The sequence below is a fragment of the Battus philenor genome, unplaced genomic scaffold (genome assembly GCF_028537555.1).
Source record: "Battus philenor isolate CCGP_79_NKW_IND1 unplaced genomic scaffold, ilBatPhil1.0.hap1 SCAF_21, whole genome shotgun sequence".
In the NCBI taxonomy this organism is placed as follows: domain Eukaryota; kingdom Metazoa; phylum Arthropoda; class Insecta; order Lepidoptera; family Papilionidae; genus Battus; species Battus philenor.
The window spans coordinates 1,825,248-1,848,294 of NW_027181684.1; the positions used below are offsets into that span (position 1 = coordinate 1,825,248).

Genomic DNA, 23,047 nt, shown 5'->3' on the forward strand with positions numbered 1-23,047 from the left:
TATATTGTTTTTAGACCTGCATTGGCAAATCTTATTTATGTTAAGAATAATTTATTATATGTGATAGATTTTGACCAAGTTGAATACACTTCCGATTGGTCCGAAATATGATTTTGAAATATGTGTTTATAAATATTATTGGTCTAATATAATTGTAAATGATAATAGACATAGTGAAAATAAAGATTTATCATTTGTATGATTTTGTATTGTATAGTAATATTGATTTTAAATTTAAAAAGGTATGGTATTATATAGCATATTTAAAAATGATTGAAAACTTTGTACCGGACCCAATAGAAATTGAAGAAGTAGTTTAAATTTAAAATCAATATTACTATACAATACAAAATCATATAAATATAAAAAATCTTGTCCATAATTATCCCAAAAATTCCAAAATTCTGCTTGTCTTGTATAAGAATCATCTTTCCAATAACAATCAGTAGGAGCAACATATAAATTTTTTCTAATAGCAAAACAATCTTGATATTTTTTATATTGTGGATCAATTTTTTGATCAATCTGATAAAATGATAAATCTTTATTTTCACTACGTCTATTATCATTTACAATTATATTAGACCAATAATATTTATAAACACATATTTCAAAATCATATTTCGGACCAATCGGAAGTGTATTCAACTTGGTCAAAATTATCGTCGCCGATAAATTCCGATTCATTTGAGTTAGACACGCTTGGACATTGCTGAGACCCATCGAATTTACCAGAGTTTGCCAGTCGTTGACTTGCCAATCGTTTGCCCAATCTTTTGACGGCTGATCGTTCTGCTCTATTGATTCCGGTACGAATTGCCGATCTTCGTTGAGAAAGAATCTCGCTGGTCGACTTTCTAGTTGAGATAACTCCAGTTGTTCGTTCGACGTTCCTTCTTGACTCAAGACGAGGGTCGGTAGTAGCAGATATGCCAAATACATGAGCACCATATCCAGTATAACCCCATTCCTTGTTGATGAAAAATTTAACATCTTCAGGCCAATCATATGGATCACCCTTTGTACACATTGAATCCATGTCAAATTCAATCGTACATTTAGCATGACTTGTAGTATATATGGAGGAATTTAAAAAATTACTACTTTCTGTAGCCGGGTTCAAAGCAGGAGTTGCTAACCTAAATGTACCTGAGGTTGGTTTCTAAAATTAGAATGCTGTCCGGAGTGTAGGTGCACAAATGTATAATCTTCGACACTTTGATAATAATTATTAGTGACTCTGAGTAATCGTAACTTGTTTTCGTTAATTCAGACGAAGCAATCACTTTTTCACGTTCACCTTCTGTAGTTGTTAGCTTAGTTTAGTTAGCAGTGTGAAATTAGGTTTTACCAATCAAAAGATCGAGCATCAAACAATTTTGATTGGTGGTTATTACATATATAAATTAATTTAATATAATACAATACATTGATGAGAGAAAGTTCATAAAATAAATTCATTTTTAGAAATGCTTAACGGGCCGCCTGTTGCTGCTCATCTCTGCTATAGATTATATTGTTTTTAACTTAAATCTGGTGGGAGTAACATTACTTCAACGTCAGCGGCATATCGAAAAAGGGGAATTCCACGTAAATAAAATTATTCATTTACGTCTTTATAAATACCGACGAAGCTCTAATATACACACGCTAGAGAAGCCCGTGTTTCTCCCGACCGCCGAGTACTCCTCGCTTCGTGCTACATACTCTACACCCCACTCACTACACCAGTGGCGTACCTAGGGGGGGGGGGGGCGGTGGGTGCGGTCCGCACCGGGCGGCACTTCCTTGGGGCGGCATTTTTTATATTTACTTATAGTTGTAAAAAGCAACTTTTTCATTTCAAATTTATTTTCTTTCTTGAATAATAAATGATTATTATAAGTTTAATATTTGATTTATATAAATTATAATTACCTTTATGATTTCGAATATTATTCCTCGGTGTATATAAATGCATTTTAGTGTAAATTTTGGATTCTAATTCAAAAACAAGATAATAATTTTATTTTATTGTATTCATTAAAATTCGTTGAATTCGAAAAAGGATCTTTACGACTTTGTTCGGCAATTTTTCCTAACTAAAATTTTTTGATGTCAGTTTATAAATGTCATTTCTTTTGAAAAGATTATATGATTACTTTGAAGTGATATATCAAAATTTTTTTAAAGCAAAAACCACTATTTGATTGACATATAATAGAAGGGGCGGCAAACTGGAGATCGCCCCGGGCGGCAAAAGTTCTAGGTACGCCACTGCACTACACTATACACCTACACGGTTATAGTTCTCCGCGTGTGGACGACTTCGTCGTAACTGAGGTACGATCCCCAGCGTAAAATTTTTAGTCCGTGGACCTCTGTTTCCACGGGCTCAATTTCTATGAAGCTGTACAAAGCCTAGACCGGCTAGCAGCACAACATCTAATAGCAAATATACACACTTCTGCTACGGACTTCGTGTTGTTACTACCACAAAACCTACCATAGGAACAATCCCACAAATCTATATTCAAATATTATCCTTAGCTAAATAATTTCCACTTTAAAAGGTGTTTTTGTACACCATTTTAACAGTGTACAGTACCCGACGATTAATATTGCACATCGATCTTTGAAAAGAGACAATCTACTAATTTCGTAGGCTTCGTAGAGCACTATCTCTGTCGCACAAAATAGAACGACTGACAAAACGTCACACAGGTAGTGTGGGACAGAGACAGTGCTCTACGAAGCCGAAATTAGCCGATTGATTCTCCAAAGGTCGATGTGCAATATTTATCGCCGGGTACTGCTTGACTGAATTATGGTTTTTAAATTTTCGAATCAGAGGAAACTGCAGTCATTTCCGAATATAGTTTATAATAATGTTAAACTTATGCAGTAAATATGTCAATGTACTCTAACAAGACGGATGCTTTACAATGTGCAATATGTATCGCCGGGTACTGTAAAATACCTTGACGAGATAAAAAGCAAAAAACTATATACAAAAATTTCTCAGCCATACCACCTCCGAGTAGCGAGATTGTCAATGTTTTTTCAGGATTCATCCCTGTTTCTCTAGAGTACTAGTAGAATATTAACTCAATACCAACCTTACACTGTGGAGATTCCTTGGGTTTCCAAGTGTTTCGACTAAACCTTTCTGATCTTCACAACCTGAGTATAGAACGCCTGCTTCCTTATTTCCCAAGAATTACAACCCAGGTCTCTTCCGTAATTCCGTGACGTACCTACTAAGTCTGCATGCTTTATCTTTGTCCACATACACGCTTTCCATCAGGTTGGCTTGGTGGTCAAATCGATAAAAAAAGAGAAATATTGTGAATATTTTTTTCTTTCAAATAAAACAGCATTTATTAACAAGTAACTTTTATTATGAACAAACATTAACTTGTGCTGTGTTTTGGACGAATCTTACGTAATATGCCGTCGGTGACTGTCTTTACATACTAGTTCTCCTTTTCCTCAAATTCCTCGAACGATTCCTTTGGGACAGATTATTAATTAAAATTATAACAGCATATAATAGGAAACTGTTATCACCAAAGGGGAAAATCATATGCATATTTACCTAAAGATATTTAGGGCTAAGTAACTATGGAAGCGACTTCAATGTGCTACTAAAATAGTTTATCCTTTCTCTCACAAGTATATATCCATCCTAAAATGCTCTTCAACACATTTGTTAAAACTATTACTTTCACAGTGTATAAATACGCCCCTAATTTCAACACAAAAATGTATTCCATAATTGCGAACACAAAATTAACAGTTGAAAGCTCCATAATGCTCAAAACAAACACGCTTGGACCTTATACTTCTGCAGGGTCCTATTGGAAATCTAAGTCGGAGGCCTATGTCCAGCTATAAACACCAAACGTAATTCTATATTTTTATTCTTCTTGATTTATTGTACACAAAAGCCTTTTCCATAATAAGCCATCGCGTATGCTTTAGGTAAATATGCATTCAAATAAAGGTACCCCCATCTAACAACAATTTAATATGCCATAAATGAAAAACAGAATTATCAATTTTGTAAATAATTATAATAAAAAAAAATCATATAATTTAAGTTTCTTATTTACGTTAAAAAATTATATAAAACTGTTGATTCTTAAAATGTAAATCGTCCCATTCTATTTGTATAGGAAAGATGGCTTCCATCACGGCTCTTAATTTGTCTGTTTTGGAAACATTAATATAATTACTGATTGATTACAGATATAAAATCTTTAAGGAGGTGGATATATAGTTCATTTGCTGACAATGTATAGTATACAAAAATAAATAATTTCAAAAATGAATAACATATTCAAAATTTCTAATGGATTCAGGCGTTATTTTGCGGAAATCCATCCTAAGTTAGAAAAGGACCAATATATAGCTACTTCCGCCAATGCACGTTGCACGACCACTACTGCATTGGCGGAAGTAGCTATATATTGGTCCCTTTCTAATATTCAAAATTAATTATTGTTTCCTATCTGTCCTTGATGACTTTATACTCATGTAAGTTATTATCCTATCACATGCCAATTGAAAAAAATATATAAAGGTACCATATTTCATAGTGATCGCTTTATACAGGATGATTGTAAATAGGTGTAAAAGCTTGTTTATAATATATTAATACCTTAAAAGGTTTTAACACTTATAACTAATCAGTTATAAAAGAAAAATACTTATAAAATATTGAATATGTAAAATGACACAACAACAGATATGTGTTGGTATAATATGGAAACGGCTTTTATACTTACCAAACTCTGCTTTTCAATAGAGACTAGAATATTAATTCTACACCAATATCTCACTTTGCGTCGTGGTTAAGTTCCAAAAAAAAACACGACGTAATTTAAACGCCGCAAAGTGAATTATTATATAATTTATATATAATTTTCTATAGCAAACCATGTAAAGATCGAAGATGGGTTCCAGGGTTACGAAAATACTACTTTTTAAAAATGAAAATTGAACAAAGCAAACATTTAAAAAACAAAAGTAATATAACTCTGTCAATAAATAAATTGAAAAAATATATACCTTTTTTGTAACCAGAAACAACACGTAAGAATTTAAATAAATTTATTATTCTCTTTTTAAAAAAAAGCACAACACACTACGTAATTGAAACTGAACTCCAAAATTAGCAAAACAAAGTGAAAATAAAACTGTATTGAAATTGCGTCGATTTTTAATTAAAAAGGGAATCCCCAAGTTTTGATGGCATGGCGCAATTTGAAACAAGTGTTGCCATCATTTGAAAAAAAAAGAAAATTTCATAAAAAAAAAGATTAAAGACTCGAACCCAAAACAACGCAACCCCAAAAACTAACGACGCACAGTGAAAATTAGTACTAATTAAGCAGCGAAGCAACTTCGAAAAATAAAAACGCAAAGCGAGGTATTGGTGTATTTACTAGTTTATAAATAACTTATATTTTTATATATGTTATACTATCATCATCATTTCCATATAACGTCCACTGCTGGAGATAGGACTTCAATATAAATTTCCAATAGGATCAGTTAGAAACAGTAAACCCTGGGACTACCATTATAAGGTCTACGCATTGTCATAAATTTAAGTAAAAAATTCAATAGCCTTGTTAGTTTTTCTAAGTTAGACTCTCTAAGTTATTAATATAAGGGATGAATTGTTAAATACATTAAGTGATCACCAAGTTAACTTAAGTTTGTTGTGAATTTCATTATAGCGGTGATATCAAATTAGATCCTTCTTGCATTCTTCTCACTTTTTTTCATTTTTTTCATTCTTGATCACTAAATCTCTCTCATCCTCTTCGTTTCAATCCATGGGGGCCCTCTGCTAGGCATAGGCCTTCCTCAAAGATATCTATTGGGGAATATACTATAATTCCCACTGTTGGTAAACAGGTTGATCGCAGTGTGGTATTATGGTATGCAGAGAACAAAACTGCCCATCCTCTAGAAACTTGTTTGAGATGTTGCAATACTTAATAATTAATGCACAGTTTGAACTATTTAACATTGTATCTAGAAAATCAGCGATCCCTAGTCTAATCATTTGTATAAATCTGTTGTATGAATGAGAGAAGAATCAAGGTGATCTAACTAAAGCTGTCTCCATAATTTCTAAAAAAAATATATCTTTTGGTAATCATGCAATTTCAAGACGCTCCATATATGCCAATTCCAACTTGTTATGGAGGCCTATGTCCAACTGTGGGAAATATTACAGCTGAAATTATAATTAAATATGCATCCGAAGTCTTACAATGAGTTTATATCTTTTTTTATTTTCTACATTTAGGGATTATGGGTATATAAAAGTATATAAAATAACTACATTTAAAATATATTCTTTATTTATAACAACATGCACCACAAATCTAAATTACATATATCTTTCATTTCAAATATATCAATGATAGACTACCATATATATCTTCATAAATAAATATATATAAATACATAGTGAAATAAATTTGTGATGATATTTAAATATTGTATGAATATTTAAAATTGAAACTTTTTTAAATAACGTATGTATGGGCCATTATTTAAAATCTTAGGTGAAAAATTGTGACAGACACCTGATAAATATAAGAAATAAAAATAATTAGCCTTAGATTTCGTGTTCATAAATTTTTACGCATGTATAATAAAGTTCCACAAGATATCTTAGACCTTCCTTTTTTTAGTTTTAAATATAAAATTAAAAGTATATTATTAAATAAATCCTATTATAGCATTCAAGTTATTAGTTGATCGAAATGTGTGGAACTTTGTTGACTTATTTACATGCTTGATATTATAATGTATATATCAAAAATTGTTTAATTTCATTTAAAAGAACAACTTTTGAGTTTTCGGCTCTTCTCAACAGATCAGCATTTCGAGCGGGTAGCTTACTGTTTATAATGTTAAAATAATCGACATTCAAAAGCGCATGTAAATGTCTGCTTGAATGATGATATTTTAAATTTGAAAGATACTTTGCCTAGATATTTTAGACTACAAAATTATTCATCTCCTAAAATATTATAAAAGAAAATGCAATATTAAGTAATAATAAACATGATGCTTTGACATTTTAGTTAAAAAATCTGATTCGAATTCTGTATTTAAATTAAGAATGTTACTTTTTTTTGATAATGTGAAAATGCGGTAAAAGACAAATATATATTTTTGGTCAAAAGTTAGTATCAGACAAATATCTTTTTCTAGACAAAACTAAAATGTAGACATGAACCAAATAGCTTATTTTTTCCACAAAAACATAAAAAGTTGCTAAAACTGAAAAGTTGGACTTGGGTAAATGCAATTTTTTGGTTAAAATTTTGCACTAGACAAACACCTTTTTCAGGCCAAAAATAAAGAAGTTCCTTTTTAATAAAATCACTAAATGTAATATACAAGAAGAAAAAAATATCATATAAATGCCTTTTTCTAATGCAAAGTGAAACAAGACAATTGATGTCTAAATGAGGTTTGATTTTAGTCACAAAAATAGAAATACTCCTCCTTTCACGTTTTGCTTTATGTCAAAGATTTATTTGTGGCAGTGTTTGTAACAATGGTAAAGCAAAAAATTGATGTTAAATATAGTATGAACCCTTTATCTATATAAAGGGGATTCCCAAAATATTTTGTGCGAGAAATATGTTTTTCGAACTACTACCACAGACTAATATAAACAAATTATTTTAAAATTCGACATTTGTTTCAGATTGAAACAAAATATGAATTTAAGCTGTATGCAGTTGATCGAGTAAATTTGACAAAAATTCCTCAAAACAAAACAGTTAATTACTGTTTTGTGAATTTGTTTTTAATTAAGTAAGGTAATTTTAGACCTCATATAACTCCAAAATCAGTTTTTGTTTATAACTACCTTTAAGAAACCGATTCAAATTTCAATGAGTCTATATCATACACTTTGGAAATCTTTGTTTCAGGACTTAATATAAATGCTATAGATATTTATCTATATATAGGAGAATCCGCATATGTTCTGACTCATTATGCTATCTCTGGAACTATAAGCCCTAGAGACTTGAAATTGGTAGGTTAGTAGGAATATTTTTTTCACTGAGTACAATTCAACTAAGAACCGATTTTACGAAATTAGACCTCCCCATCATAGAAATAAAAATGCCCATATACCCTACAGCGCAAAGGTAAACTTAAATTTGGCCAGAACATTTCTAGTGCTTGTTAAAAACTACCAAAAATGGATTTTATATTACATACATGAAGGCAGTGACATTTAATATATATTTATCAGACATAATGTACGAAAATATATAATTGATAAAAAAAATAAGTTATGGTCTATGAATGTAATCAAATTTATTTTGTTGCCAATCAAAAAATATACACATAACCATACACACTACATCTACATCCACTAAAATCATAAAACAGTCAACATATGTCTATATTACAATTAAATACAATACAATACATACAATAACTATTTATCAATTTGGTTTGATTTATAACAAATTCTCTTCGCACATCCCTTATAGTGTTCATCAATTTTATATCATTTTAACCCATAAAACAAAATTTTCAATATAATTTCTTCAATATATGTTCGATATCTCCTATATACCTTTCACCTGTATGCAATAGATTTAAGAATATAACCATCTCCAATTTAAATTATTTTCTTAAACATTATAAAGACAGAATGAATGACTTTATTAAAGCATTCCTGGTAAAAGGTCACTCTGAGAGATATGCTGTTACGCTGCAAGATCGAATCAGAATTAAAATCTGTAGGAAAACCAAGAACAAAACTAGCTCGAATCGCTAGTTTGACCTACGTCCGTTAAGGCTGAAGGGTTCTCGAGTGATCACAAGCCGATGATGACATAGTCAAGATATGAAGTCGTTGGATCATCATGACGATCTTTGGTGGAGACATATGACTTGTCGTGAACGTCTATCGGCAGATAAGAAAAGATTTCTGGTTATAGATTTCCCATTCATAAAGTCAGTTTTCCTGATACCTCGGTATCCAATGCCATCTTATATCTACAAATGACGAAGAACAATACAGTATGAATCAAGTCTAGACCTGATCGAAGGCAGTCTTGAACACTTCCTCGTAGTCACTGACGAAGTGCACTTCAATGTTCTCCCTGATGAAGGCAGGAAGGTCGTCGAAGTCTCTTCTGTTCTCTTCTGGAAGTATTACGCTGGTCACGCCCACTCTTTTCGCCTGGACGTCCATGCAAACATTAAACATACAATTAATGGTGAAATTAAATTATTTTATTTTAATATTATAGGACGAAAGATTCTCTAGTAGTGGCTATGCAACAGATGGATAGGCATTCGGAGGACTCCGGTTCGACTTCGAGAGCCGGTCTGGTGTAAAAATCAGGGAGGAATCAATAGCCTTCCTGATAAGAGAAGAAACAACCAAGGAAGACTTCACTTTGTGTGCACTTTGTGTTAAAGTAGGGTGACCATCTGATTTGTGAATAAAAAACTCCTTGTGAACCAGTGGTGTTTCATTTGTAGTCAGAACCCACGGTACATAACAATATATACAAAACATCACTATGGTGGGTAAAAGGTAAGATTAAAACATAAAATTATAAATAATCTTACAGCAATAATTTTCTCTTTGATGCCACCAACGGGTAGTATTCTGCCTGTGAGTGATATCTCCCCAGTCATGGCCAACTGCGGGCGCACCGATTTGCCCAGCGCTAACGATAGCAGCGCCGTGGTGATGGTGCAACCAGCTGATGGACCATCCTTAGGCGTCGCTCCTTCTGGCACGTGCAGGTGTAAATGGCTGTAAAATACCATCATAAAACTTTTTAAACGTAAACTTTTTTTATTGTTTTAACAGAAATATGCAATATTAAATTGTAGCGGTAAAATACAAATGTACAAAAAAAACATTAAGTTTAGTTTGAGTGCTTAATATAAAAAACACTCTTATAACAGTCTGTCTGTTGTACTTACCATAAAGAAAATATTTAATTAAAACGCCTAACTAATCACAATATAGCAGGTGGCGCAAAAGTAATGTCATAATGTGAACGCGCCTTAATTTTTACAAATGGCGCCAAATGTCACTGTGCTTTGACATTACTGCATACACATGCTTTATAAAAAGCATTCCAAATTCAAATTCTATATTTGTATGATCATTTTTTTTATCAACTATAGGCAAAGCATTTCCTCTGCGTCATCTGATATAGTAATGACAAGGTATTCTTGTCTTGAAGCCTCCTAAGTTGTAGTTACCTGGAAACGATGACTGGTAGATTTTTGCATCAGTCTTCATTGAACTTATGACCCATACAGAAGTAACAGAGCTTATGTGAAAGAGTGTGCGTGAACACCTGTCTCTATGTGAGTGAGAGAGAATATGTGTACGTGCGTGATTGTGTGTAAGAGAGAGAGAGAGAAAGAGTGCGTGACTGTATATATGCACTAATGAATTCAAGTGATTTCTTTCAACATCTCGGTTACTTTTGAGCTTCATCATACATATGCATATCTTAAGAGTTTCTCACCTGGTATTCAAGAATGTGTTATCCGGGTGGTACTTGACGAGGAAGTTCCTCGCCACTGTCAACGCTATCCGGGCAGACTCCTTCATCACATCACCGAGGTGGCCGGTCAGTTCCATGGAACCGAACGGAGATTTGTCGTCACGCTGCGCATTGCGGAGCGCTGTCTCGATGTACAGGGTGCTCCCACCTGGAGATTTTAAATATAATAATATTACCATCCCTGGTCTTAATCAGAATAAATAAATTAGCAAGTTCACATTATTGGTGGATAGTAAACTGACCCATAGCGGTCCAGGCGAGTCCCATGACCACTCCTGGCGGCGTGACCTCGTACATGCGGTCGTGCTTGAAGGTCGGCTTGCCCACCAGCTCGGACAGGTTGGCATCCGTCACCACCACGCTGTCCGACTCCTGTTTCACTATCTTGTATGCAACCTTGCGCGCTATCTGAAACAATTAGTTTTATTTTCAAGTATTAAAATAGTTGAACCGCAGAGGAACCTATCATATATCACGTCTGGTGTTCCGCTGCCACTTCGGACGTACTATGTCAGTGAACTTGGTTCTTGGAAGCTTGATAGTCCTCTCCATTGTTGTCTTAGACACCTTGAACCTAATAAGCTAATTATTATCCTTACCCTGAAGACATTAGTAAGAAAGAATTATTTATACATTCTACCTATGTTTCTTGTTTACCTTTTCTATATGTTTCTGCAGATTTCTCACACCACTCTCTCTGCAGTAGGACTTGATGAGAGAATGTAGCGCCTCTGGCTGGAGATCCAGCTGCTCGTCGCTGAGGCCGCAGTTCTTCCGCGCAGTCGGCACTAGGTACTGCTGTGCTATTGCCATCTTCTCTTCTGCCACGTAACCTGATAACAAGAGACATTTTTTAGAATGAACTATCAAAAAGGCTTGTGTGACACTTCCAGAAGTCAATTAATTCGACAAATTCTTATTATGACGTTGTTGCATTGACGTTTTTATGTCATTGTGTGGTAAGTAAGAAAAGGACTCATATATAGCTACTTCCGCCAATGCAGTAGTAGTCGTGCAATAAAGTGCACCGCCCGCCAGACCGCTGATAAATGCGCATGCGACAAAAAATGTTACAGTACCCGGCGATAAATATTGCACATCAACCTTTAGAAAGAGACAATCGGCTAATTTCATTCGTTCTTCGTAGAGCGTTATCTCGGTCGCACGAAATACGACAAACAAAAGTCACATAGGAAGTGTGGGACAGAGATAGTGCTCTACGAAGCCGAAATTATCCGATTGTCTCTTTCCAAATGTCGATGTGCAATATTTATCGCCGTGTACTGTATACGCAAGGAAGAATTTTATAAAAAAATCTATAGAATGCGAGAAAATGTCAAGAATTGAAGAAGGAAAGGAATAAAAAATAACAGGAGGTCTTTAAAACGATGTCATAAAAAAAACATACCAGACATATCGATAAGTTCCATACGATCACGTAGGGGCTCCGGAATGTGTTCAACAACGTTGGCAGTGCATATGAACAGCACACGTGACAGGTCCACCGGCACATCCAGATAGTGATCCAAGAAGTTTGCATTCTGCTCCGGGTCCAGCAGCTCCAACAGCGCAGACGCTGGGTCACCGTGGACACCCCTGCATATATCATGCTAATATACTAATTGGCAGATTAGCATTGCATTATTATTAACCAAAGCACATCCACAGCTGGACACAGGCCTCCATATATATAAAAGATCTATAGATAGATATTAGAAATCTTTCTTTGGTGTATATTTATTTAGATTAGCATTTACACACTTGAATAGTAAATCATTTTTCGGTTGATTAATCAGTGAACAAGCTATCACTTGCTCTAAACACTAATCTCATGACATGATATTATCAATAAAAATAAAAATATCTCTCGACTATGTATGTAAATGCTCAAAAATAAAAACAATAATGCGTTGTTCTGAAAATAGAGAAACGACATTTTAATTTATAGATTCCTTTTAAAACTCTATTCTCTATTTACATAAAATCCACTACTTTACCGACGTTAAATAAGCGCGATAGAATTATTAAAGGAAGTAATTTCTTTACACACAATATATATATATACATATATATATATACATAATTTTTTTTTTTCGTTATCTAAAGTACCAAGAAGTTCTTTCAGTATTCCTTTGCATACAAACCTCGTATTATAATGTAGAGGTTTTACTCTACTAAGGCGATTATACAGTAATCGGACAAAGAAGTACTTAATACATTTAACTCAATTCAACGTCGTGGATATTACATTAATGATTGCACGTACTTGCCAATCTTGTCGACCTCGTCGATGAGAACCAATGGGTTCTCCGTATTGGTCTTCTTCAGGCACTGCACCAGCTTGCCCGGCATCGCGCCCACGTATGTCCGTCTGTGACCCTTGATCTCGGCCACGTCAGTCATACCCCCCACTGAGAACCTGAAGTACTGACGGTTCAGCGCTCTGGCGATGGATCGAGCTGAAATTAAATTTTAATAAACTTGCAATACTGGCCACAATACTTATAACTGTTAAATTATTCTTAAAAGTTCTAAATTAAATTCGAACACCAACTTGAATTTGGAAGACATTAGTGATGCAGTCGCTGCTATTGCGTTTGGATCGAAATAGTAAATAGTGTCTGTATATATGTATATACACCACCTCGATCACACCTGGATCACATTTTCATCACCATCAAAGAAGGAACAATCACATGCACATGGTCACACACCTCCACCTCCACAGTATAACACTTAAAAATGTAACTACCCTATATAAATGAATCCTTAACATCATTAAATGATCAGGAGGTTGAGATGCTATATGCTTGCCTAGAAGAAACCTAGTCACTTGAAGACTTCCAGGTTATAGTCAGCTGGAAACAACGACTCCGGTGGGTTGTTCCATACCTTGGCTGTTGGCACTATAGAAGTATTATCAAAAGGCTTAGTGCTGATTTAAGAGATTTCCACTATGTATGGATATAATAAATCCGTATGACTTGTTGTCTGATAGAAGAAAGAAGATGGGGGAATCAATTGATGTAACTCTGACGAACTCTTCAAAATGTTGTAGGTGGAACACCAATAAACTGGCAAGTTTTCACCAATGATCCAGGCTCTGATGCTCTGAAACTTGAGAAACCAACTCACCGATACTGGTCTTCCCGACTCCCGGTGGTCCATGGAAGCACAGAATCTTGCCCTGTGTTGTCCCTTTAAGCTGTGAAACCGCAATGAACTCCAGGATTCTCTTCTTAATGTCCTCCATGCCGTAGTGGTCCTCATCTAGTATCACCTGAGCGTCATCCAACTTCAAATTCTCTTCTGATGTCACACCCCATGGTAATGATGTCAACCAGTCTAAGTAGCAACGGGTTACACTGAAAAATTAAATAGACATATAAAAGGAGGTAGTGACTGGATGCAGATAGCACTAAACCTACTTACAACTTATACTGGCAGGTAGCTGATGTAATAAGGAGTAACTTATCCCACTTTTACTTAACCCTTTAACTGTTTATGACGAGTATACTCGTCAGAGCGAAACTAATTTTTTTGCACAGTGTCGAGTATACTCGTCGCAAGGATAACAAAAAAACGCATTCGTATCATTATTAAACAAATCAATTGTAGTTTTTGCTCCCTGAAAAAGGGCAAATGAAGATCTTTTGGGAAATATACATTTCAGAATATTCGTTAATCTGGCAACCCTATTTATTTTTATTCGCAATAGCTTGTATTAGGCAGAAATAACAAATTCTAGGGAAGTTTCGTCAATTTTTTTTTTAATTAAGACGTACCACCATGTACGCATTTCTTAGTTGATTGTGCCGTACAATAATAGAAGGAAAGATAGAAGTACTTATTTTTATTCCATTAAGGAATAAAATTGTGAAATACATAATTTCAAGTATCTCTACCATTATTATGATATTGATGGAGATGTGTTTGAACACAAAGAAACGCAAAACAATGATAATTTTGTCATCTTCTGATGAGAGCAGTGATGAAGCAGCAAGTAGCAGTGACGAAGATACAGAAAGCAGTAATCTTGTTAAAGACCTCAGGAATGAATTTCAAGAGAGCAGATCAGAGCAAGAAGTTTTTTATTGCTTCTGATTATTTTCCTATAACACCATAATTTTATCTTTATATGATTTTTTGTATCAATGAAATAAATTTTAATTGTTAAAAAGGATAAATTATATATTTTGCAACAAAAATAACACGCAACGTTTGATTTTTAAATATAATCGCCTACACTTATAGGCAGAAACATTTTACTCTTAATGTCGAGTATACTCGTCTGTCAGTTTTTCGAAACAAAATTAAACAGTTAAAGGATTAAATATTAAAAAAATATAACGCTTTTTAAAATGATCACATAGTTTACTTATTAAATGTAAAATAAATATATTAATTATATTATTCGATAAATAACCTACATAATAATTCACATTTTTTAAACTGGCACAATATCTGTTAGGTAACATGTTTCATGATTTATTACACACTAGTTTTAAAACTTGCAAGACAGGATATGAAGATCATGGAAATAAATATTTGTATTCGGCCTAAATATTAATATCTCTCAGTAATTTTGGACAGCTCTTGTCATAGGAACTTCTGGATCATCTCGTCCAAAATTCAGCAATACCTGACGACGAAGGACTTTGACTAATGTGTTGTCAGTGATGATATATAAATACGTGACGAGTTTACGGTGGACCTTATAAGGCGCAAGATCACCCAGAGACCCTAGGGAGGGCTCTGCTTAGAACTTCGCTGTGAGATCTAAATAATGACATTGACAGAAGAACCAGTCTCCAACGTAACTTGACTTATTTCTCGTCTGAATTGGAAATGGGCGGAGCCGAAAGGTTCTCGGGTGGTGTCCACAAGCTGGTAGACGCGGCGTGGAAAGACAACCTATGAGGTAGACATGAGCAAGTGATCATCTTTGGGTGATGAAAACTTTTTAAAGTGGATGTCAATAGTTTTATAATGATGATGGTGATATATTAATATTAAACAGTTATGCAAACTCACTTGAACTCGGAACTGTGGCTCTCCAGGAAGTTCAGCTTGTTGAGTTCCTCATCGATGACGGTCTGCACAGCCTGGGGCACCTGCTTGTCAGCGAGGCGCTCTCGGAACTTGTCACCTATCGCATCTTTGTCGTCCTTCTCCAGGCCCAACTCCTTCTTGATCACCTATAAAATTATAAATCTGATTAGATGTAGTTCATAACAGAAATTATGTATTTGTGTGACTGGATTGTAAAATCGCATGATAGATAGACAAATTTTTGTAGTCTTGACTTGAATATGTATAGTCTTGTCTTTGAGCACTTGGATCCCTCAAGATCTAGTCACATTGTTAGTCGAATATAGGGTGATTTTCCAAAACTTTCTGGTAATCACCAAAATTATTTTAGTGATGTCAGCAAAAGTCAAAACCTCTGTGTTAAAGATGGCATATTTTATATTGATTTTTTTAATGATATAACATAAAAATGAATACTCATTTCCCTCGGAAACACTATAATTTAAGTAAGACTTGAAATTTTATTTATTTTTTTATAACATTCTCAATACTTTTTAAAAGAGCATTTTGTGAAAAAAAAAACAAATGTGCAGAAATTTCTAAATAAAAACACTATTGGAATTGCGCATTACATATCGTAATAAAAAAAATCTTTATCTATTATATCTGTTATTCTATAATATTAATAGACATTTCAACTGTTTCATGGCAACATTCGATTTTAAAAAAGAAAGCACTAAATTTACTATAGGTATTATCCCGCCAAAACTGACATGTCAGTTGCCTGACAAGTACGATGCCGCCATCTTTAAAAAAAATGTAACCTATTTAGTCTCAAATTTTTGACCAATTGTAATTTAACTGTGTTATTAAAAACTATTAAAAATAAAGGATCACTGTTTGAAAGTATGTAATCATAGTATTTATTATAATATCAGTATTAATTTAGTCGCTTAACATGAATATCTTACTTTAAGCTGTTCATGAAGAATATACTTCCGATGCTGCTGCTTCACTTTCTCCTCCACTTCCTTGCCAATCTTCTGCTGCAGCTTCGATAGCTCGTACTCCTTCTTGAGTAGCGACAATGACATCAGCAGTCGTTTTGGAATCTGAAACATAATTATATACGACAATGTAAAAAAAAAACTCTTAACATATAATATGATACAAAAACTTAAAAGGTTAAAAGGTAAATGTTAAGAAATACCTTATTTAAAGTTTATATATATCATTACAGAAAATATCCAGATGTAAAAATAATATACAATTATATTTTAAAAAATTTAATTTAATATGTATCAAAATACCGTTACAAAGCAGGAGTTGCAGAACCATCTAAACAATATACACGGAACCCTAGAATGAAGAAGTGCCGGAAAAAACGCGTGACATTGAAGTTATTTATAGATTTTTGTGTACTTCTTCGTAATATAAATAGATGTACTCCCCATGTCGACAGTTCAGTGTTGTTTTTTGAGTTACAAGATTAAAATCTCCGATCAGTGATACAAAGTGACTATTTAATAAGTTATTTGAACAGTGATTTCATCGATTTGGAAGCGTAGTTTGGACTAAGCGACTAACTATTTTTTATATTTATATAAATAGTATATGTAGATTTTTAAACATGTATAATAAATACAATATAATATATAATTATTAAATACAATATATATTGAATAAAAATTTTCATCTATTTTTTCAAATATTTATATGGATGTATGGGAATGTAGCAGTAAAAATATTTTAATTAAACATAGCACTTGTAAATTCGTCGTACGTCGCAAATCTGATAGTCCCCTGTTAATGTCAATCCTTACATCCTTTTAGGTTGCCATTTTTCTACCACATATATATATGTGCATATGGTATATATATATAGATACGTATATATATATACATATATTTATACATATATATTTATATAAACATATATATATATATACATATATATATGTATGTGTGTTTATTTATATATATATATATATATATATATATATATATATATATATATATATAATTATATTATGTAGTATCCATTAGCATATTTAAACATGTTTTTAAGTGATTCTCTTTCTTCTCAATTTGATTTTACATTTTTATTCTATTTCAAGTATTTTTAATATTAAATAGTTTCACCTGCCTTTATTGATTTATCTGTGAACCACCCAAACGGTTAATGGACAGAGAATGCTTCTGCTTAGGTTCACTTTTATACGAAAATGTAAAGAGTTTTTAAGTAATGAATAAAAAGGTTGTGTGTCCATCTTTTGGTTGACCGTCTCTCTCTCCAGGTCCCTGGTCTCTACTCCAGAACCATAAGCCCCAACCGGCTGTTCTGCCTGGTTCATTTGTCTATGGAGTCCCTTGTTTCTAGTTCAATCTCATTGATAAATTCCGAGCATATTCCTCACCATGGCTCTGTATAATCTTCATTCAAATTGTTCTTACAAAATATAGTTAAAGTAGATTTTTTGCACAAATTTTTAGTCTCAAAATTTGATAAACACCACACTCAATTTTGAATCTCAAAATCCTTATGTATTTTAAAACTAATTTAAATCATGAAAATCAATTGATCACTATCAGCTTTGATTTAGAAACTTGTGATAAAAACTTACGTCAGTTTCGTCAAGCACAGCCTGGAGCTCAGCGGGCTCCGCCCCGGTCAGGGCTGCGCCAAGGTCGCTCAGGTAAACAGGGTTGTCAACAACACGCTGACCTTGCGCCAGCATATGGTGTAATGACTCCCTGTGTGGAAGATTATATTTTAGATAACAGACATCATATTAAGATCGTCCTATGTTCAACAGTGGATATATTGCTGAAATAATGGTGATGACTCTTTATGCTAGTATTTTTGAACCTCTTATGTGTCATACCTTAGCCTTTATAACTTCTTGCGCCCCCCCCCCCCCCCCCAAGTTATAATCGTGTCGAGCCCACCTTGGAATTGCCCCTCTTAACAATCAAATTGCCCCCATGTGGAACGTGGCCATCCTTTTGGAAAACACTGCGATATACGCTCATGCCTTTTGCCAATGTAATTTACATAATATCACTAAAGTTTTTTTTTTAATTAGATAATACTGTTGTACTATAGTGCTACCGAAACCGCTATACCGCGCCTTAGGTATGAGGCAAGGGGGAAGGGGAGAATTGGCCACTCCGTTTAGTCAGTCGGCCGTCAAGGCTTGCGGAGGTGCTTTCGCTAAGTTTCTAGCGGTGGGCTATGTCCAGGTATGTTTTCCGGCTTGAATGATGACTATGAAAAAGTTATTATAAAAATAAAATTCACTTTAATTACCTGTACAATGGATTCATGTTAATTATATCCCGAATAGTTTTAATAACTTCCTGCGTTAGCGCCTTAACTTCTTCGTTCTGCTGGAACTTATCATGCATCACATTCTCCACCTTCACCATCAGCACTTGGTCGAGGATCGGTTTCTTCTTCTCCACTTTCTCTTCACCCTCTGGCTCGTTCTTCTGCCGCCTGTTGTTTCTGTACTTCCGGCGCCTGCGCTCGGCGTCTGTTTCTTCGCGGGTAACATCAATTTCCACATCAAATACAGGAAATTTAAGCTTCATTTCTGAAATGATAACAATCATTTCAGAAGTGAAGCTGTGTTTATGATGATAATAGCATTAACAAGTATTTTTATATCACCCTTTATATACAAGGTGTTACATGACCTGTGGAACAATCATGGCCTCAATAACTATCCACTTCCTTCCCATAGAATCAACAATCTTCAACAGTCCACCTAATATTTGAAAATTTGACAATGTCTGATTTCAATCAATATCATTTTTTAATATTAAGTATTGCCGGCAACATGAAATTTCACCAAAACATGACTAAGAAAAATATGCTATGTGATATTTATTCTACAGAGCCACAAAATTTATGTTAATTAAAAATAATATTTGCTTCATACTTATTTCAAACTTTATATCTGAAATATGTTAGATTTTTTAAAATTGGAATGTGGCAGGTAATACTGCAACATCTGACAGTACAATATATGTAGGACAGATAATAAATAATAATTAATATATGATAATACAAATTAAAATTTTTTTTTCGGATGATTCGGATTAGTACATATTGTGAAGCTTTTTCTTAATACAATTCCTAAAACATTAGCATGCATTTATCTTTTACAATTACCTTTATTATTTTATGCTTGTATTCTTGAGTGTTAAGTTACCAAGATCTGCTCAAGCTATTGATAAACTTAAAATCCTAAACAATTTTTTATCTAAGCTAAAATAATTTAGTGGTTTTAATTTTTCCTTCGGATTTGGGATTATTAAATTATTTTTAAATCTTTTACACTTATATTCACTCGGGAAGCTAATTATTGTCATGGACTTATTATGAAACTATGTTTGAAAAGAGCAACTGTCTAGTTTTTAGCTGACTCTTCTCAGCAGAACTGCCTTCTGAGCAGGTGGTGGCTTCATGTAAGACTAGCAATACTAACATGTGCTTGTGACAGCATATTTAAATAAAGAATATTTAGATTTCAACTAATGTCCCTGTATATGTTATGTCATGAAGTTGCGAAGGCAGTGTAATTAGAGTATGATGCTAGACCTACCTGCAGGTCCTGTTTCAATCTCCTCCTCTATGAACTGTCCAGTGATACGAATTCTCCGATGTGCCATAACAACCAGCCTCAGCTTATAGTCCATATCTTGCATTTCATGGATCTGTGCAAACACACCCACTTGGTGTACATCGTCCAAATTTGATACAACATCTGACTTCTCATCTTCTTTCTTACGTAGAAATATGCCCACATATGGCTGATTAAGTTTTACTTTTCTCCTTATCAAATCAATAAGCGCTGGATTTGATATCTGAAATAAATAAATATTTTTATATACATTACCACATTTATTACATAAGCCATACAGCATCTTGTGACAAACTTCACAAGGTTGTATAACCACCCTATGTGGGTGTCCTATACTGTACCTCAGAACCGTCAGCTCAATATTTAAAATTGTTTGAAAATATAAGACAAAGTTATAACAATGAAACATCTCTGTAACCTGCTGTAAGATTTTGGCCAATTGAAAGCAAATATCAAATCATTTCTGCTTGTATCTCCAACATAACCATTATACAAAGGCTGCAAAATGGTATACTGCGCACCATAACAAACGCACTATGGTTCCTCACTAACTCTGAAATCCATGAAGCTCTGGAGATCAAAACAGTAAAGGTGGAGATCCAGCAGTCATCGATTAATTATAAAAAATGGCTAGACAAACACCCAAATGACTTGGCTTCCGAATTAATTTGCATCCAGTACAGGAAATGTCCTAAACGCCATGACATCCAGAGTCTAGACGCTTGATGGTGAACTAGGAGTGTCTCCCATCGGGGAGACCCCTTCCAAAGCTATAACCACTCAACAAATCCTGGGACTGATCACAAATGAAATAAGGAACACAAAAAAAAAATAGATCATTTCTGAAATGGACTTCCAAGCGTTACTTAGGTAATTTAAAATTAAACTAGTTAGGGAGAGGTGTCTGAAGGTAAACACCGAGGCATAGCAATAAGACTACCCTAAACCCCCTATGTTGGTTGACAGTCCAAAGCAGTGTATATTGTCTTTTTCTCTGTATGATAATAATTAGTTACTGACAATATACTAAGGTTGCCTGTAACAAATTGCTTCAATTGATAAGACCCTTATTATTGTACTTTCCATGTTATTATTAGAGGTATATGTTCTTCAGATACTTTCAAGTAAAATAGATGAATAATTAACCCTTATATTTCATACCAAGTTATAAAAATTGTTATTCCATAAATATAAATATGTAGTAATATATATATATATATATATATATAATAGGCACATAGACTATTCTAAACATACTATTAACTATTCTATATATATATATATATATATATATATATATATATAGAATAGTTAATAGTATGTATAGAATAGTCTATGTGCCTATATATTTTTAAATTACTACAATATTTACAACATAAACACATTAAGATGTAAATATAATAAAACCACTGCTTTTGAAATTTTAAGTTCACAGAGTAGAAGGGTGTGTCAATTGATAAAGCTACAATAAAAGCCACCAGGCTAATAGCATCATCACCGACCGAGAATAAAGCAATAAACAAGCATTGAAATAATTCAAAGCGTGAAAAGGCATCTTTTTTATTTGCATTTTTCATTTGCACAGTTTTAACAATACAAGTTTAAATAAGACCATAAGGTTTTAGGCAGTACAAGTTCAAACTTTCAATAGTGCAAAATGATATCCGGATGGCAATAGAAAAAAAAGGTACCTCTCTAGTGCGAAAATCCTAAGCATCACATTATTAAACATGTTCCAAATACAGTCCATTAAACACAATTTAATATACATACAAAATATTTTATAACACTACACATATGACTTCACACTTATTATTGAGTAAACAAACGAAGTAACATATCTTAAATATAATACAAATTTAAAGATATTACTCTGTTAAATAACTGTTTTCTTTTTAATGTTGTGCCAAGGACAATGTATAATTCTTAACAGGTTTGTTACCATAGCATATTACACCTTACTGCTCAGGAATAAACTTACATTTCCTATACTAATGGCAATTTGTTTTTATCTATATTGTTAACATAATTAGAAACACTTAATCTAGTTTAGTTATTTATTCTATACTTTCATTTGTTTTATTTTTATAATTCGATGTCTTTTGTGTGTTTTATGCAATAAAAATATTATTACAAAAAGAGCCGTTATGTCACAAAATGTAATGATTTATTATACAAAAACTATAGTAAATATAAAAACTAACCTCAATCAGTTTGATGAATCTTGGAAATACCGGATTTCTGTTAATAGCAATCACAGGAACTTGCGGCCAAACTTCAGGGACAGCCACTGTAGCCGGTAAATGGCTGCTAAACAACGGAGTCTCATCCTTTACTCCCGGGTCGTCTTCTGGTGGATCATTTTTATTTTCACTCGAATAAAATCTGGCGTTAGCAACTTGTCTAGATAAAAATTGAAAACTGCCACCATAACTAGACACTCGGTTATAAAAGTTTAAGCTACTATAGTTACGAGAACTCTGAAATTTTTTATTATATGATGCAACTCTGCTAAAGTTCCGAACTAATCGCCCCGGACTAGACTTAAGTTTTGGGTTTAACAAGACGCCGTTGCGTAATATGTTTACAGTGTGCATATTTAATTCAGTTTACTAATGCTATGTTAATTATTTTAATATAACCATTTATAAATAGTTATTTACTAGGAACAAAAAGGTTATATTTCCAGATTCTTCAGATAATGAATGAAAGTTTGACATTCAAAAAAGCGTTCAAAAACGGAACATGATAAACGGATATTATGCTCAAAATAGCATTTAATTATTTAAA

At 33.4% G+C, this 23,047-nt stretch overlaps 1 protein-coding gene across 3 annotated transcripts; it reads right to left on the bottom strand.

Moving 5' to 3' along the window:
* Nucleotides 1–3,405: 3,405 nt before the first annotated feature.
* Nucleotides 3,406–22,938, bottom strand: Lon (Lon protease). Of its 3 annotated transcripts, none has more exons than XM_068766383.1 (15): nt 22,462–22,938; nt 20,219–20,480; nt 18,919–19,144; nt 18,233–18,362; nt 16,580–16,720; nt 15,612–15,775; nt 13,713–13,942; nt 12,844–13,036; nt 11,986–12,173; nt 11,235–11,410; nt 10,820–10,985; nt 10,539–10,725; nt 9,619–9,808; nt 9,080–9,223; nt 3,406–3,491 (listed from the first exon to the last, which is right to left on the bottom strand). In XM_068766383.1, the coding sequence occupies exons 1-15, from the start codon at nt 22,852–22,854 to the stop codon at nt 3,456–3,458; spliced, it is 2,826 nt and encodes a 941-aa protein (XP_068622484.1). In that variant the 5' UTR covers nt 22,855–22,938; the 3' UTR covers nt 3,406–3,455. The 3 variants fall into 3 exon arrangements, with proteins under 3 accessions (XP_068622484.1, XP_068622483.1, XP_068622482.1); XM_068766382.1 differs by having other exon boundaries at nt 18,919–19,150; XM_068766381.1 differs by having other exon boundaries at nt 18,919–19,204.
* Between the last annotated feature and the right edge of the window lie 109 nt (nt 22,939–23,047).